The following is a 14,645-nucleotide window of genomic DNA, read 5'->3' as shown; positions in this document are numbered from 1 at the left end:
AGAGGCTAGATGTTCACTTGCTTATCAAGGTTTCTGTAGCTTTAAAGTTTTGATTGATTGATTGATTGATTGATTGATTGTGATTGATTGATTGATTGATTGATTGATTGATTGATTGATTGATTGATTGATTGATTGATTGATTGATTGATTGATTATGATCTTCTTTGAAATTGCTTCTTTAATTTATTAAAGAAAAGTTAGGAGGCGGCGCGGCCTAGGGCCCCGGGTCCAATCTCCTTGATGGATTTGCGTTCGGTGGTCCCGAATTCAATTCCTCCACGCTTTGTAAATAGCCAATAGTTGGGGTTTTTAACAAATTATTGTTCTTTTTGCAATATTTGTTTCTTTATAATAAATCTTATTTTAAGTAGAGCTTAGGAAAACCTTACAGGTCGCTTATCATAATTAATTTTTTTAAGATAGAGTTAGTTCATAGAGTATCATCGGACGGTTATCCCATGATAATGTTGTTTAATTAATAGCCCACAAAATCAGTCTTCTCAAACTCATTAAAAATCCATCAAGTTAAAACAAAGAAAATCATAACCGTGAAGGAGATTTTGATACCCGCTCTTAATAAGCATAGATATTAGCCTGCGTAGCATGCACCTTGTAGAGATTTTTGAAAATTGCGAAGGGCGCGAGATGTTGAGAAGTCCTCGCGTGGCCGTCTTGCGCCTTTCGCGTTTCCCATACGCGCGCTAGAAAACTACATAGGCGCCTGCAACGCAGCTACATAGATATTTACTATTTTATTTCTCCGTTTACTCCGTAGTTTTTGTTTCAATTTAGAAGATATATTAAACACTCGAAACAGTGTTTCATCGGCTATCCAAACACCTTGAAATTCGTCAAAAATACCCCGCTGCGCGTCTTCTCGGTGTTTGGATATCCCGATGAAACAGTGTCGCTCTTGTTTGATATATTACAGAAAAGAATACAGCCTAACTGTTCTTGGATTGAAGAAGGCCGACAACTTGGTTATAACTTCATCTTGTAATCGAGATTATTCGTGTAAATTAAAAGTAAAGCAAGCACATGTATGTTTGACTTGAATTGTATTGTGGTTTAAAAAAAATGAATCTTGGAGCTTTCTGCTTTGCAGTTGGTTGACTGAAGATTCTTCTCGAGTAACTTATTGTCTTCTTTTCTTTGCACGCCTGTTTTAACAGCTTACTCCACAGTCAACTTCAGCGTTCTTAGGAACTAACAAATGCTGAAAGTGTTTCCTGGCATGGTATAGCATCTCGTGGAAATAATCAACAGGCAGCTGTATGAAAATGTGAATATCGTTAGCCATTAGACGATACTCGAACAGATGTTTTTCATAGCAAGCGATATGAAGCTTTTGTTTGCAATAATTCTAATCAATAATAATACAGACTTTCATCCACTTACCCAGAGCCCCCTATTCATTTTTACAAAGGAAAGAGGACACTAGCCTCCTTCGCAGACGTTCTTTCGTCACGCTTGACGAGCCCAAAGAACGTCTGCGAAGAGGGCTAAGAGAACACTGGATTCAAGTATTTCAAAATTTTGTGGCGCAGCGGGTTGTAAAGCAGAATACTGATTAAAAAAAATAAAATTAATAGTATTTTTTTTTCAAACGGACTGTGTCACGGTTAGGTTTAGTCTAATTTATTAAGTTTTGCCAAAAACTCGATAAGAAACTTAACGTTAGCGACGAACTGTTTCTTGTATGGATCTAAATGACAAAACTATGGCTTCATCACAAACAAATATGTCACCTGGGCGTTCCAGTTAGAGATCTAGATTAACTTGTTAAGCCTAAAAAACTTAACCGCAAAACGTTTTAATTAATCTTCTTCATTTTTTGTCCATTTGGCGTCTTTTGTAACTTCTGCGTTGTTGAAATGCTCCTTCTCAAACTCATTAATTATTCATATTGTTATTAGCCTACCAGAACGCCCCATTCTGGTCAGGTGGATGAGTTTAGAAACCCAATGAAAAACGAGTTGAAAACCACACGTGTTTGGAAACGATTTTAAACCCGTGTGTAAAATGTTTCTTAATCTGCATATTCATAAAGCAACACAACAACAACGTTTAAAAAATCGCTTTTCCGATGCAGACAATAAATTTCACCATCAAACATTTCATTACGAAACTTACACACATTTCTTATTTGTTAGTGAATCGAACAGTTATTCAAGTCCACAAAATAAAAAGGGCTTACTGAGAATTGACTGCTTTCTCGTTCGATGCTATCTCTTCTTTAGGTTTACTTTCTTTGAAGAAGCCACGTGGTTCCAACGTTAGCACTTTCAACGTCCACCACTCTATGCCGTTCCAAAAAATGAAGCCGCCCATTTGTTTTTGCAGAGGCTACACTTTGGAACCGGGCCCTTTCTGTGCAAAACTCTCCTTGTCTAAATCTATTCGCCACGGCGAAGCAAAGTACTAAGCAGAGCGTTCATTTCGATCAAACAACCAACGAAGTTGTGAAAATCTAACAAGTGGGTGTCAGATAGCCTTGACAAAGCCAACAATTGGAAAACCTAGCAAGTTTGTGACATGATCGAGTTCCATTGTAAAAATATAACAAACGAAAACAAACCTGTCCGAACAGGCACTGCTAATTACATAGAAAAATTATCTAGTTTTCTTTGTTGGAGAAGAAATTTCAAAAACTCGTGCTTCGGGTTTCACCAGGTTTCGAAACGCTCGAAAACAATAAAACCACTCGGCCTGCGGCCTCGTGGTTTCAAAAGTTTTCTCGCGTTTGGAAACCTGATGAAACCCTCGCACTCGTTTTTGAAATAGTACTTCACTGTTTTAAGTGGCTACATTTCACTCAATTTGGTGGACATCTTTTGACTACATTTGGATAAACTCTCTGACACAGTCCCCTGAAGTTTCCGAAACTGAATGATTGTCATTTAAATTATTTTCTGAAATTCAATGGAATACAAACATTCAACCTGGATTGACCTATCAGAAGCAGAAAAACATGTTGTTAATTCATCTGCTCGGTTAAATGAGTCATAAATGCTGATTACTTAGCGCGGTGTGCATCAACAAACATGTTTGCTTTAAAGCTTCTTTTATTCCTTGTTACAATTCTACAAGTTAAGGGCGACTGTCCCACAGGAAGCTGTGAAAAGATTTCTCTTGACGTACACCGAGATGCCGTGCAACACTCAGAGTTTGTTGGCCATGTTTTTCACAATTCTGTCACGTTAAACCCAGTTCAGTGCTACACCTGGTGTATACAGGACTGTCGATGTTTGTCGATCAACTACAAGGAAAACAACGAAGAAAAATACTGCGAGTTGAATGAAGGAAATCAGTTTACCAACGAAAGTTCTCTCAAGGATTCTCCAGGATCAAATTATTACACCCTACGGAGGGAGGTAAAGAGTTAATTCTGTAAATTCTAATCTGTTAGTCGCGTTCTGTGTCCAAAAACGTCCATTTCGTTTTTCACCTGCCAGCAACCGAGGTAAATCTCGAAACCAGAAAAAATCAATCGATGTGGCAGTAACTATTAAATTGCACAGTTCTTTATGTTACTTGGTGCAAAAGACAAATTTGAGATAACGGGTTAATTTTCAAAATGCTTTTCAATTTTTTGTTGTTTGGGTAAACAGCTACCAGCATTTCTTTGGGTGGGCATCCTGTGGGTGGTTCAATTATTTATTTGGATAGGCCTTATCCACGATATGCATCATCGTAGACGTAAATCTTCGTATAAGCCCTCCGAAGTTGATAAACTGAATTTGTAAACGGAATTCATATGCATTTACAGACGGAAGGAGTAGCCTTCGAATAACGGCAGAAATACAGACGGAAGAAGAAACGGACGCATAAATGTTGCTATTACTTTGCTTTTGAATAATAATTTGACTTCCTCACAAAATGGGCTCTCGTTGAATCTATTTCAGAAAACTCTAAAAGATTTTATTGTGTGCGTTTCAACCAGATTCACAGAAGCAAGGAGCCATGTGTTGATGAAGTCACGTGGACCAATGGCTGCTGTGAGAACAATCCATGTCTCAATGAAGGAACCTGCAATCAAATCTGTGAGCCCGCGAGCGTTCGGTACAACTGTTCGTGTCCGGTACCGTTTGTTGGAAAACACTGCGAGATTCAGCTGAGAAAAAGTTGTCAGGACTACAAAGCAGCTGGGGTCAACGAGTCTGGATTGTACAGAGTTATCGATGACAGCAATCGAATCTTTAAAGTATTCTGTGATTTTGATTCAGAGCGATTCAGAGCCCGGCTTCGCGTGGAATCTGATTCAATCATTCAGTCTTGCAAACAAGGACATAATGAAGGTAAAAATAGCTGGTAATAAGAATATAAGAGAAATGTTTTAATGAGTGAGAGAGTAATGCTTCTTGTAATAGCGAGTCTGGTACTTCATTCTTAGCCAGTTTACTTACAAAAACGGTTGGAATCCATAATTGGATAAGTAAGGAGAGGTGAGAGGGATATCAGAACGCAAGCGCGTAGGACCTAGGGATATTTAAACTTGCTCTGTCAACATAGATTGCATGCAAGTTTTGACTCTTCCCGTGGTGCTAAACGAAATCTCTGGTGTTATAGTGGACAGTGGCATGGTCAGGAGAATGGTGAGCACAATGGCGGCATTCCGCTGAAGATTTTCAGTTGTGCAGCTTAGCTTATCCTCCAGATTCTCTGGTTTCTCCTCCTGGGTAAGCGTCCATTGCGCCTTCTCCCGTACGGTCTCGTTGTCGGAGACCACTTTATCACTCAGTCGTTGTAGTAGGCGTTGAAAATCTTGTTGGTGGTATTTTGGCTAAGGGATCCGAGCTTCGTAGGTATGCAGTATTGACACAGGAACCGATCATTGTCATTATGATCGACAAGGGTTATATAAAGAGAAATCTCTCTGAAGTTACGGTTTCACAGCTGTCAAAAGCCAGGCATCAATAGCAAATCATCAAGTGGAGTAGATTTGCATTGTAGACCATCTTTGTTTGCTTTCGTTTGAGCACAACTCTTCGGCATTTTTTCTTACATATGTTGTGAAAGTCAAAATTTTATTGTTCAAAATAAAAACGGTGGCAAGTCACATAATGAGCAACAAACATAGTTGAAATGTTAAAATGTTGGCTATTAATTTAATACGATTTCTTTCTCTTATACCGTTCTAGGGTGTTGTCTTTTCCGACTACACTGATTCAGGTGCAGTCAGCGGTGAAATGCCAAATTGGCAGGCGTACTTGATCCGTCCATCATACCTTGCATGGCTTGGGAACCAGTCCACCCACTGGCGAGCCACTTGCCGCTACGACACAGACGGAGTTGTGTACCGAGACTACATGCGAACTTCGCTTGCAGATTTCGACATAAGGAACATCCAGGAACCGGTCATAGCTGAATGCCATCAATTCGAGATTATAAACATCCGGGGTTATGAATGCGTCTCATGCACTGCACCACTATGGAATCGGAAAGGCATAACCTCCTTGTGTACCGACAGTAGCTATAACATTTGCGAATTCAGTGGAAACCAAGGAAATGTAGTTAACAGCGAAGATAACTTTGGCCTTTACGGCAAAGTTAATCCTGCATTTCGCTGTACTTCCAACCCCGATTCTACAACTCAGTTCTGGATCGGAGGACAGCAGTGAGGAGTGTCCATCCTGGCAATGGTTAGGCTGGACAACACGAATGTTTACGTGGCATACTGACTGGTGCATAATCTACAACATTGGATAAATACGGTCTCCTTGCCAGCGCTCTTGTAATCCACCAGCTCTAGCCAGTGAGACCACTATTGTGAAACCCCGTTTAAATTGTATGTAATTAAAAACTCTCGTAAACAAGCGGGCCACTTTAGGGAATTACGAAACGGTACTTTCCTTTGTTTTTAAGCTAAGATGACCACTCATACACGACTTGATAACATTTGCGCCCAAATTTACATTTACACACCATTATTATTCGTGCAAATTAAAAATAAAGCAAGCACATGTATGTTTGACTTGAATTGTATAGTGGTTTAAAAAAAATAAATCTTGGAGCTTTCTGGTTTACAGTTGGTTGATTGAAGATTCTTCCCGAGTGAATTATTGATTTCTTTTCACCCCGTTGTAACAGCTTACTCCACAGTCAGCTTCAATGTTTTTAGGAAAGTGTTCCCTGATATGGTACAGCATCTCGTGAAAATAATCCACAGGCAGCTGTATGATAATGTGAATATTGTTAGTCGTTAGACGATACTCAAACAGATGTTTTTCAAAGCAAGCGATATGAGGCTTTTGTTTGTCATAATTCTAATCAATAATAATACAGACTTTCATTCAGTTACCCAAGGCCCCCTCCTCATTTTTACAAAGAAAAGAGGACACTGGATCCATTTTTTTAAAAAATTTGTGGCGCAGCGGGGTGGACGCATTGTGTTTATAAATGTGGGTACAATTCAACTTCTCTAAATTTCTCTGCCTACTTTTCGTTTGCTGAAAGTGTTGTAAAGCAGAATAATGATAAAAAAACAAAACAAAAAAACAAGTGTCGATGTTTCTTGCATTGATGTGTTAATGGAGGACACCTTCAATTAAAAAAAAAACACATACCAACCAGTGAGAGGTTGAAAAAGAACTTGAAAAATTGGCCTTTTACATTGCTTGATCGAGGGACAAATGAGACAAAATGCATTAAGTGGCAGGGTGGAGGTTTTTGAACCATGCAGGGAACTCCAGATTATCCACCTCGCCTTGAACATAAAAGGAGAAAGCTGTACCTTTTATCACCCAGTAAACGCCCCAATTGTTTAGAGTCCCCCGTAGAAAAACATGAGCAAAATGTTTTGTTTGTTTTGTTTGTTTGTTTTCCTTTAAAAATACACGGGATTCGTCGCGGTATACAAATCAGACAGTGCACAATCTCACATTCTATAGTTATGATTTCTATGCCTGCTTTATCAGGGTATCCAATTATTGTCCGCGAACTGAGAAAAATATTAAGGCTCAAAGCACAATCTTTTCCTTATAGTGTAGAATCGTATCGATAACAGCATTTTCGATTATGGAAACAAACCACACCGAACAAAACTATATAATAGTATTGTTAATTGCTTCAAACGGACTGTGTCACGGCTTAGTTTAGTCTATTTTATTAAGTTCTGCCAAAACCTGATAACAAATAAACTTAATGTTAGCGACAAACTGTTACTTCAATGGATCAAAATGACAAACCATGGCTTCATCGCAAACAAATATGTCACCTGAGCGTTCCAGTTAGAGATCTAGATTAACTTTGAAAACTGTTTAGCTTAAAAAGCTTAACCGCAATACGTTTTAATCTTCTTCATTTTTTGTCCATTTGGCGTCTTTTGTAACTTCTGCGTTATTGAGATGTTCGTTCACTGTTTAAAGTGGCGACATTTCACTCAATTTGGTGGACAACTTTTGTCTTTATTTTTGGCTAAAATCCCTGGCACAGTCCCCTGAAGTTTCCGACACTGAATGATTGACATTTAAATTATTTTCTAATAACCAGTGGAATACAAACATGTAAACTGGATTCACCTATCAGGAGCAGAAAAACATGCGGTCAACTCACGTGCTCGGTGAAAGCCTAGGACTCATAAATGTTAATTGCTTAGCGCGGTGTTCAGCAGCTAACATGTTTGCTTTAAAGTTTGTTTCATTCCTCTTTACATTTCTGCAAGTTAAAGGAGACTGCCCCACAGGAAGCTGTGAAAAGATTTCCCTTGATGTACACCGAGATGCCGTGCAACACTCAGAGTTTGTTGGCCATGTTTTTCACAATTCTGTCACGTTAAACCCAGTTCAGTGCTACACCTGGTGTATACAGGACTGTCGATGTTTGTCATTCAACTACAAGGAAAACAACGAAGAAAAATACTGCGAGTTAAATGAAGGAAATCATTTTACCAACGAAACCTCTCTCAAGGATTCACCAGGATCAAGTTATTACATCCTACGGAGAGAGGTAAAGAGTTAATTTTGTTAATTCTAATCAGTTAGTTTTATTTTGTGTTCTAAAAGGTCCATTTAGTTTTTCACCTTCCAGCAACCAAGGTAAATCTCGAAACCTGAACACCAATCGATGTGGCAGAGAAACTATTTAATTGCGCAGCACTATATGTTACTTGGTGCAAAAGAAATTTGAGATCGTGGGTTAATTTTTAAAATGTTTTCAATTTTCTGTTATTTTGGCAAGCACCTACCAGCGTTTCTGTGGGTGGGCATCCTGGGGGGTGGTTCAATTATTAATTAGGATAGGCCAGGAGCCATATGGCTCCTGGATAGGCCTTATCCACGATAGTCACCGTTTTAATTAGCCGTGTCGTCTTCCATTAGCCTTCTGGGGTTTATCTTAATATTTCAGTATCTGTGCCAAAATCATCTTCGAGAGCCGGATAATATAATAGACAACTTTGATAAAATTTAACTCTATTCTGTCTTGTCAGCATCGCAAGCCATTTACTGTGTACATTGACGTGTAAAAGACAGTAGATGTTTTCGATCAACTACAAGGAAAACAACGAAGAAAATACTAAAAATAAAAATAATTGTTTTTCAATTTTTTGTCGTTTTGGTAAACAATTACCGGCAGTTCTATGGGTGGGCATCATTGGGTTTTCCACTACTTATAAGAATAGGCCTTTTCCACGATAATCGCCATTTTTATACAAATTAGCCATGACATCTTTCATGGACCTTCTGGGGTTTATCTTAATATTCCAGTTTCTGTGCCAAAATCATCTTCGAGAGCCAAATAATAGACAACTTTGATAGAATTTTACTCTATATTCTGTCTTGTCAGCATCACAAGCCATTTACTGTGTACATTTGATGTGTACAGGACTGTAAATGTTTTTCGATCAACTACGAGGAAAACAGCAAAGAAAAATACTAAAAATAAAAATAAATGTTTTTTCAATTTTGAGTCGTTTTAGTAAACAACTACCGGCATTTCTATGGGTGGGCATCCTAAGGTTTTCAATTACTAATTAGAATAGGCTTTATCCAAGAAAGTCGCCATTCATAATACTACAAACTAGCTAAGACGTAGCCCCTAATTAAGTCATGTCAACTTCCATGAGTCTTCTGGGGCTTGTCCTAGTATTCCAGTATATGTGCCAAAGTCATCTTCGAGCGCCAGATAATAGACAGCTATTATACGTATACCGTACGTGTGGAGTACCCATAGAATAACGGTCAAATGATCGCTATTTCAAATTTTTTTGTGAATGCTCTGAATCTGATGAATGCTAAAGAGTTAAACATTTCATAATCAAGGAGAAATTTGCTCTTCTTCTTGAAAGTCTAATGTTTAACACCAACTCGGCTGACGCATAATTATTACTATTACTTGACTTTTGAATAATACATGTACTTTGACTTCCTCGCAAAATAGGCTTTCGTTGAATCTACTCTAACAACTCTAAAGGATTTTATTTTTTGCGTTCCAACCAGATTCACAGAAGCAAGGCGCCATGTGTAGGTGAAGTCACGTGCACCAATGGCTGCTGTGAGAACAATCCATGTATCAATGGAGGAACCTGCAATGAAATCTGTGAGCCCGCGAGCGTTCGGTACAACTGTTCATGTCCAGCACCGTTTGTTGGAAAACACTGCGAGATTCAGCTAAAAAGTTGTCAGGACTACAAAGCAGCTGGGGTCAACAAGTCTGGATTGTACAGAGTTATCGATGACAGCAATCTAATCTTTAAAGTGTTCTGTGATTTTGATTCAGAGCCTGGCTTCGCGTGGAATTTGATTCAATCATTCAGTCTTGCAAACAAGGACCTGATGAAGGTAAAAATAGCTGACAAGGACGACATTAAAAAAGGGTAATGATGAGTAACAGAGAAATGCTTCATCTAATAAGGTGATGTTGGGGCTGTACTTTACACTCCTAGTTCGAAATCTTGATTTTTAATCTTTAATATAAACGTTGGCAAGTCAAGGATGCACTATAATTGATAATGAACAACGAACAAAGTTGAAATGTTAACAATGTTGGCTTTTTAACTTAACGCTATTTCTTTTTCTTATGCCGGTCTAGGGTGTTGTCTTTTCCGACTACACTGATTCAGGTGCAGTTAGCGGTGAGATGCCAAACTGGCAGGCGTACTTGATCCGTCCATCACACTTTGCATGGCTTGGGAACCAGTCCACCCACTGGCGAGCCACTTGCCGCTACGACACAGACGGTGTTGTGTACCGAGACTACATGCGAACTTCGCTTGCAGATTTCGACATAAGGAACATCCAAGAACCGATCATATCTCAATGCTTTCAGTTCGAGATTATAAACATCCGTGGTTATGAATGCGTCTCATGCACTGCACCACTGTGGAATCTAAAAAGCATAGCCTCCTTGCATACCGACAGTAGCAGAAGCTATTGTGAATTCAATGGAAACCAAGGCGATGTAGTTGGCAACGAGGACAACTTTGGAGGTTATGGCACTGTTAATCCTGCATTTCGCTGTACTTCCAATCCCGATTCTACAACTCAGTTCTGGATCGGAGGACAGTAGCAAGGATTTCCCGCCAATGGATAATGTTTCTCAGTGGATTTTGTCCGCGCCATGGTGTGGCTAACCTCCTACACAAACGTTCTTTTGGCTCGTCGCACAACCTTTCTTCAACAACGAACGTCGTAAGTTGGAGAGGAAAGGCAACGAGCGCGAAGCGCCGAGAAGGAAAGCTATCCTCTTACAGTTTTGCCCCGCCGGTCGAGTACCCCGGAAAGCCAGTTCGCAGGCCACACTGCGACCACCCTTAGGAATCTTCAACTGGCATTTTCATTTGTTAAACTCTCGCAAGTGACCACGCAAAGACTCTGATTCGCATTTTTCAACACACTTATGTAAAAAGCATGCACTACTTGATGGCCGTTACCGTAAACCGCCTAATAGTGGGCGTTCTTTAGTAGGATCTCGAATTAAAAGTTAATTATTTAAAATGGGTAAAAATGATAAAAAGGTATTAAGGTTCTAAAATCAAACTTTTTGGACGCTAGGTCATGATTTACGGCTGCACTGTTGGTGCCACCCTGAGACTCAGGTAGAAATGTTAAAAGTTCTGTTAAGCAACCAGTCTCAATTGTTCCAGCGTGTCAGGTTAATTGCTTACGAAAGCTCATTCTCGTTAATTTCGATAGTTACAACCGAATTCCCGAGGTGCTCGCTTGCGAAAGTTTCGACAGCAACAACAACAACCTGTAATGCACTCTTAAACTTACATAAATATTATTACAGAGAGGAAAGTAAATAAAGTAAGAGTATTGGCTGCCTGGAATAGCCATAGGGGTTAGTGGACTGGAGCCAGGCAGCCAGTTGATATTAGCGACGATAACAACCTGCATGCTGGTCTCAGATTATACCAGCCCTTCTCTAATTATGTTTTATCTAATCCGGCCCCCGACTGGGTGCTATTTTACTCAAAGTTCCATAGCGCCAATAATTTATATTTTGTAGCAGTTAATTTCCGGAAGTCCATAACCAACGTATCTGTAGCTAATTTTGTCGAAATAAATTTAATCCAGGCCTTATTAGACCCGCAAGTGTGAGTGCATGGACCATCGGTCAAGTAAGTCAAGCTTGGTACAGTATGCGTTTCCATTCTGAAAAAGTTATGTTGTTATTTGTTACGGTAATTGCTACGTATACAACTACCTGAATCAGTCGACTGTGTGAGACTTAAATAGCAATCTTGGTTATAGAACTGATTCTTATTTATTATACATAAACTGCACTTTCACAAGACCAAAAAAAAAAAAATAGAAAGATGAAACGACGCAACAGTGAATGAAGTTTCAGATTGCTGTTATATTTTACTCAGAATGAAGTTGTAAATGCACAGATTTAGCTGTTTGTATTGTATCGAATGATTAAGCTTTGACAGAATAGAACTTTTATTAATTACACATAATACAGTAAAAGCCCGCATATAAGAACCTGTATTTTTCCAAGTCAGCCAAAACAGGTCCTTATGTTATCAGTGTTAACTGGGAAAGAAGTGGTGCTACTTGCATCGCAGTAGCAGTAGTTTATGCTATTTTATATTGTAAGTCTGGTAATATTGTAGGCCGAGATACCAATAAAAAAACACTGTGCTTTTGGCATATAATTCGTGTTATATTGTCATTGTTACTCACGTTTATCATATCGTATGATTAAAAAGGTTAAGGTTTGATAAATCACGTTGGTAGTCAATATCTTTTCAAATTATTGCTTATTACTTATGGTGAGAACACAGACAACTGAAGAAAATGGACGAACTTTGGTGTTTAATAAAGATCTCAGTCTCCATACCATAGAAATACGAATAGAACAAGCACATGAGAGGATAGATATCCTCTCGCTTTCAGAAATGTGTCATATTTTTCTTTGAAATTGCTTCTTTGAACATTAAAGTATAGCTTACGAAAAGCTATCAAGTCACTTAAAATAATTCATTCTTTTCATAACGTTTGTACATAGGATATTAAAAGTTATCCCATCATACAGTGTTTAATTATTAGTTTACAAATTTCAAAAATCAGTTATGGTGTGAATTTAAATCAGAAACTGAGGCGGACAACGTTATTGTTCTTGGATTGAGGAAAACAACAATTTTCAGATTTGAAAGTAGCGTTCACTTTGTAAGGTATATTGTAATATTTACACCAAGATTGTACAAATAAAAAATAAAGTAAGCACATATTTGAAGCTTTTTTTGCAGTTGGTTGCTCTCAGATAATTTTGAGTAAACCTTGCGTGGAAAATCCATCAGGTGGCGAAACGTGCCAAATTCCCACATAAATAAATTCTTTTTTTAAAAGAATATTTAAAAGCTGTGAGATCGTACCATTTTCTCTAGTGAGTTGTTAATTAAAAGGTTTCATTTAATTTTATTAATTTGCTTTGTTCAGAATTAAATGCTGTGTGTGATTTCAGCGCAACAAGATATGTGAATATATATATAGGTAAATTAAAGTGAGAGAGCTTTAAATAAGTAGGTACTTTGTCTTTCACCTGTTGAAGGAAGCAAACTGTCTGAAGTTTTTTTGGAAGAAATGAACGGGTAAGTGCACTCGGTTTTAATCTCTAGGGATTTTTGTCTTTTCTTTTTTCACGTTTTAACATTGCAATTAATCGAACAACTCCTACGTTCTTTAGAGGGTGAAATAGAATATAATCGTTCAAATCGTTCAAAAGCCAAAAATTGTTTTCCTGAAAATATTACATATTTGTTGTATTTCGTTGGAATTTACTCAGTTTTTAAATAACTCTTTCTTGACTACATAGTACAAAGAGTACAACTCTAACAACAGGAGCTTCAGTAGTTACATGTTGTAACAATAGTCCCCCCAATCGTTGTAAGCTCGAGAACAAAAGTAGTAGTAGTTTTAAACTTCTCTTTTCTATATATAAGTTAATTCTGTGTTCGAGCCTAGTGGCACGTTAGCGACTAGGAGTATTTTTACTCCCCCGGGATAGAATGATAGTCCATTGCAGGGCTACCCGCAGCATTTCACCGTAAAGACCCGCAGTACTTTTCTTTTTCCAAAATTTGAGTTGTTAAACTCAGGGTGGTATTTACGGTAACCTTCAACAAACTATGGTATTTACGGTATTTGCCGGTATCCATTTATACACCTGGCTAAAGAGAGGCAGTATGAGAAAAGTGTCTTGCCCTTCGAAACAATGGCCCCGGCTAGGATTCGATCCCGCTCGATCGCCTTTAGGCCCCTCGGTGAAAAGCCTCAATTTAACTAAACACAAAATATCTTGGGACAGTAAGTGCAGGAAACATCGCAAACCGTTAACAAACGGCTACAAAGAGCGCGGAAAATTGTCTTTGTAGCCAAATCTTTCAATTTTAAGGGAAAATTTGAAGTAGAAATTCCTAATTTTTAATTTTCGTTAATTGGATTCAGTGGCGTATTAGTAGAAGTTGATCATGTCTGCTTAATTCCCAGGCAAGTAATTTAAATTTGAAAAAGTTAATTCACAGCGTTTCGTCAGGTACACATGATTATATATTTTAATCTATTTTGTTCAAATTTCAGGCTGGTGTATGAATTGTGAAATTAAGTTTTGTGTTAAAATTCAGTTTAATTTTGATAGGAAATGTGGTAACAAAAAACAATATCACAGTTTTTGTGTGGGATACCCACACTTTTGCGATCGGCTTGTAAGTCCGTTAGACATCAACAATCTTGACAATCTGATTTTTGGCATTCTTAACTTGCTCTTAAGTACACTGTTACACGATCTCTTTTCGGTTCTTACTGCATTGCTTTAATTCTGACGTTTCTAACTGTCGCGTCCATTTTAAGATTAATGTCATGTGTTGCGTTACCTTGAAACGGATAAATGTTTTGCGACATATGGATACTTAAATCGTTGAAGCCAAAGGTGAACATTGTATCCCACACACGTACCCTTTGGGTACCTTTTATTCCCATTGAAGGTACCCTGAGTCAAAATAGAAACTTCACCGAGATCGCGCCAGAGGGCACCCAGAAAAGCTGGATGGCAGACACTTCAAACTTCGTTTTTTTTTTAAATATTTCCATTGAATTTAATATTTTGCTTTCAAAGGGCGAAAGGGTGAAATGAGATACCGTATTTTCTCGATTAAACGCCGGGCCCCGAATAAACGCCGGGTCTCCAAGTTGTATTTG

General features: G+C 38.3%; 1 protein-coding gene and 1 pseudogene across 1 annotated transcript; both read left to right on the top strand.

The window, feature by feature from the left end:
* The first annotated feature begins 3,047 nt into the window (after positions 1-3,047).
* On the top strand, positions 3,048-6,244 carry LOC144658716 (uncharacterized; annotated as a pseudogene).
* A 1,298-nt stretch (positions 6,245-7,542) lies between these two features.
* Positions 7,543-10,509, top strand: LOC144656508 (uncharacterized). The gene is made up of 3 exons (XM_078516729.1): positions 7,543-7,950; positions 9,441-9,782; positions 10,033-10,509. Exons 1-3 carry the CDS (start codon positions 7,543-7,545, stop codon positions 10,507-10,509), a joined length of 1,227 nt encoding a protein of 408 aa, XP_078372855.1.
* Positions 10,510-14,645: the final 4,136 nt, after the last annotated feature.

Source organism: Oculina patagonica, chromosome 6, assembly GCF_052425735.1.
Source record: "Oculina patagonica isolate OP01 chromosome 6, crgOcupat, whole genome shotgun sequence".
Classification (NCBI taxonomy): Eukaryota; Metazoa; Cnidaria; class Anthozoa; order Scleractinia; family Oculinidae; genus Oculina; species Oculina patagonica.
Note: the sequence above shows the minus strand (reverse complement) of the source record. Positions and strands in the feature narration are given on the sequence as shown.

Coding starts and splice junctions, on each gene's coding strand:
- LOC144656508 (XM_078516729.1), top strand. CDS start 7,543: ATGCGGTCAACTCACGTGCTCGGTGAAAGCCTAGGACTCATAAATGTT. Junction 7,951..9,440: donor ATTACATCCTACGGAGAGAG/GTAAAGAGTTAA, acceptor CGTTCCAACCAG/ATTCACAGAAGCAAGGCGCC. Junction 9,783..10,032: donor CAAACAAGGACCTGATGAAG/GTAAAAATAGCT, acceptor ATGCCGGTCTAG/GGTGTTGTCTTTTCCGACTA.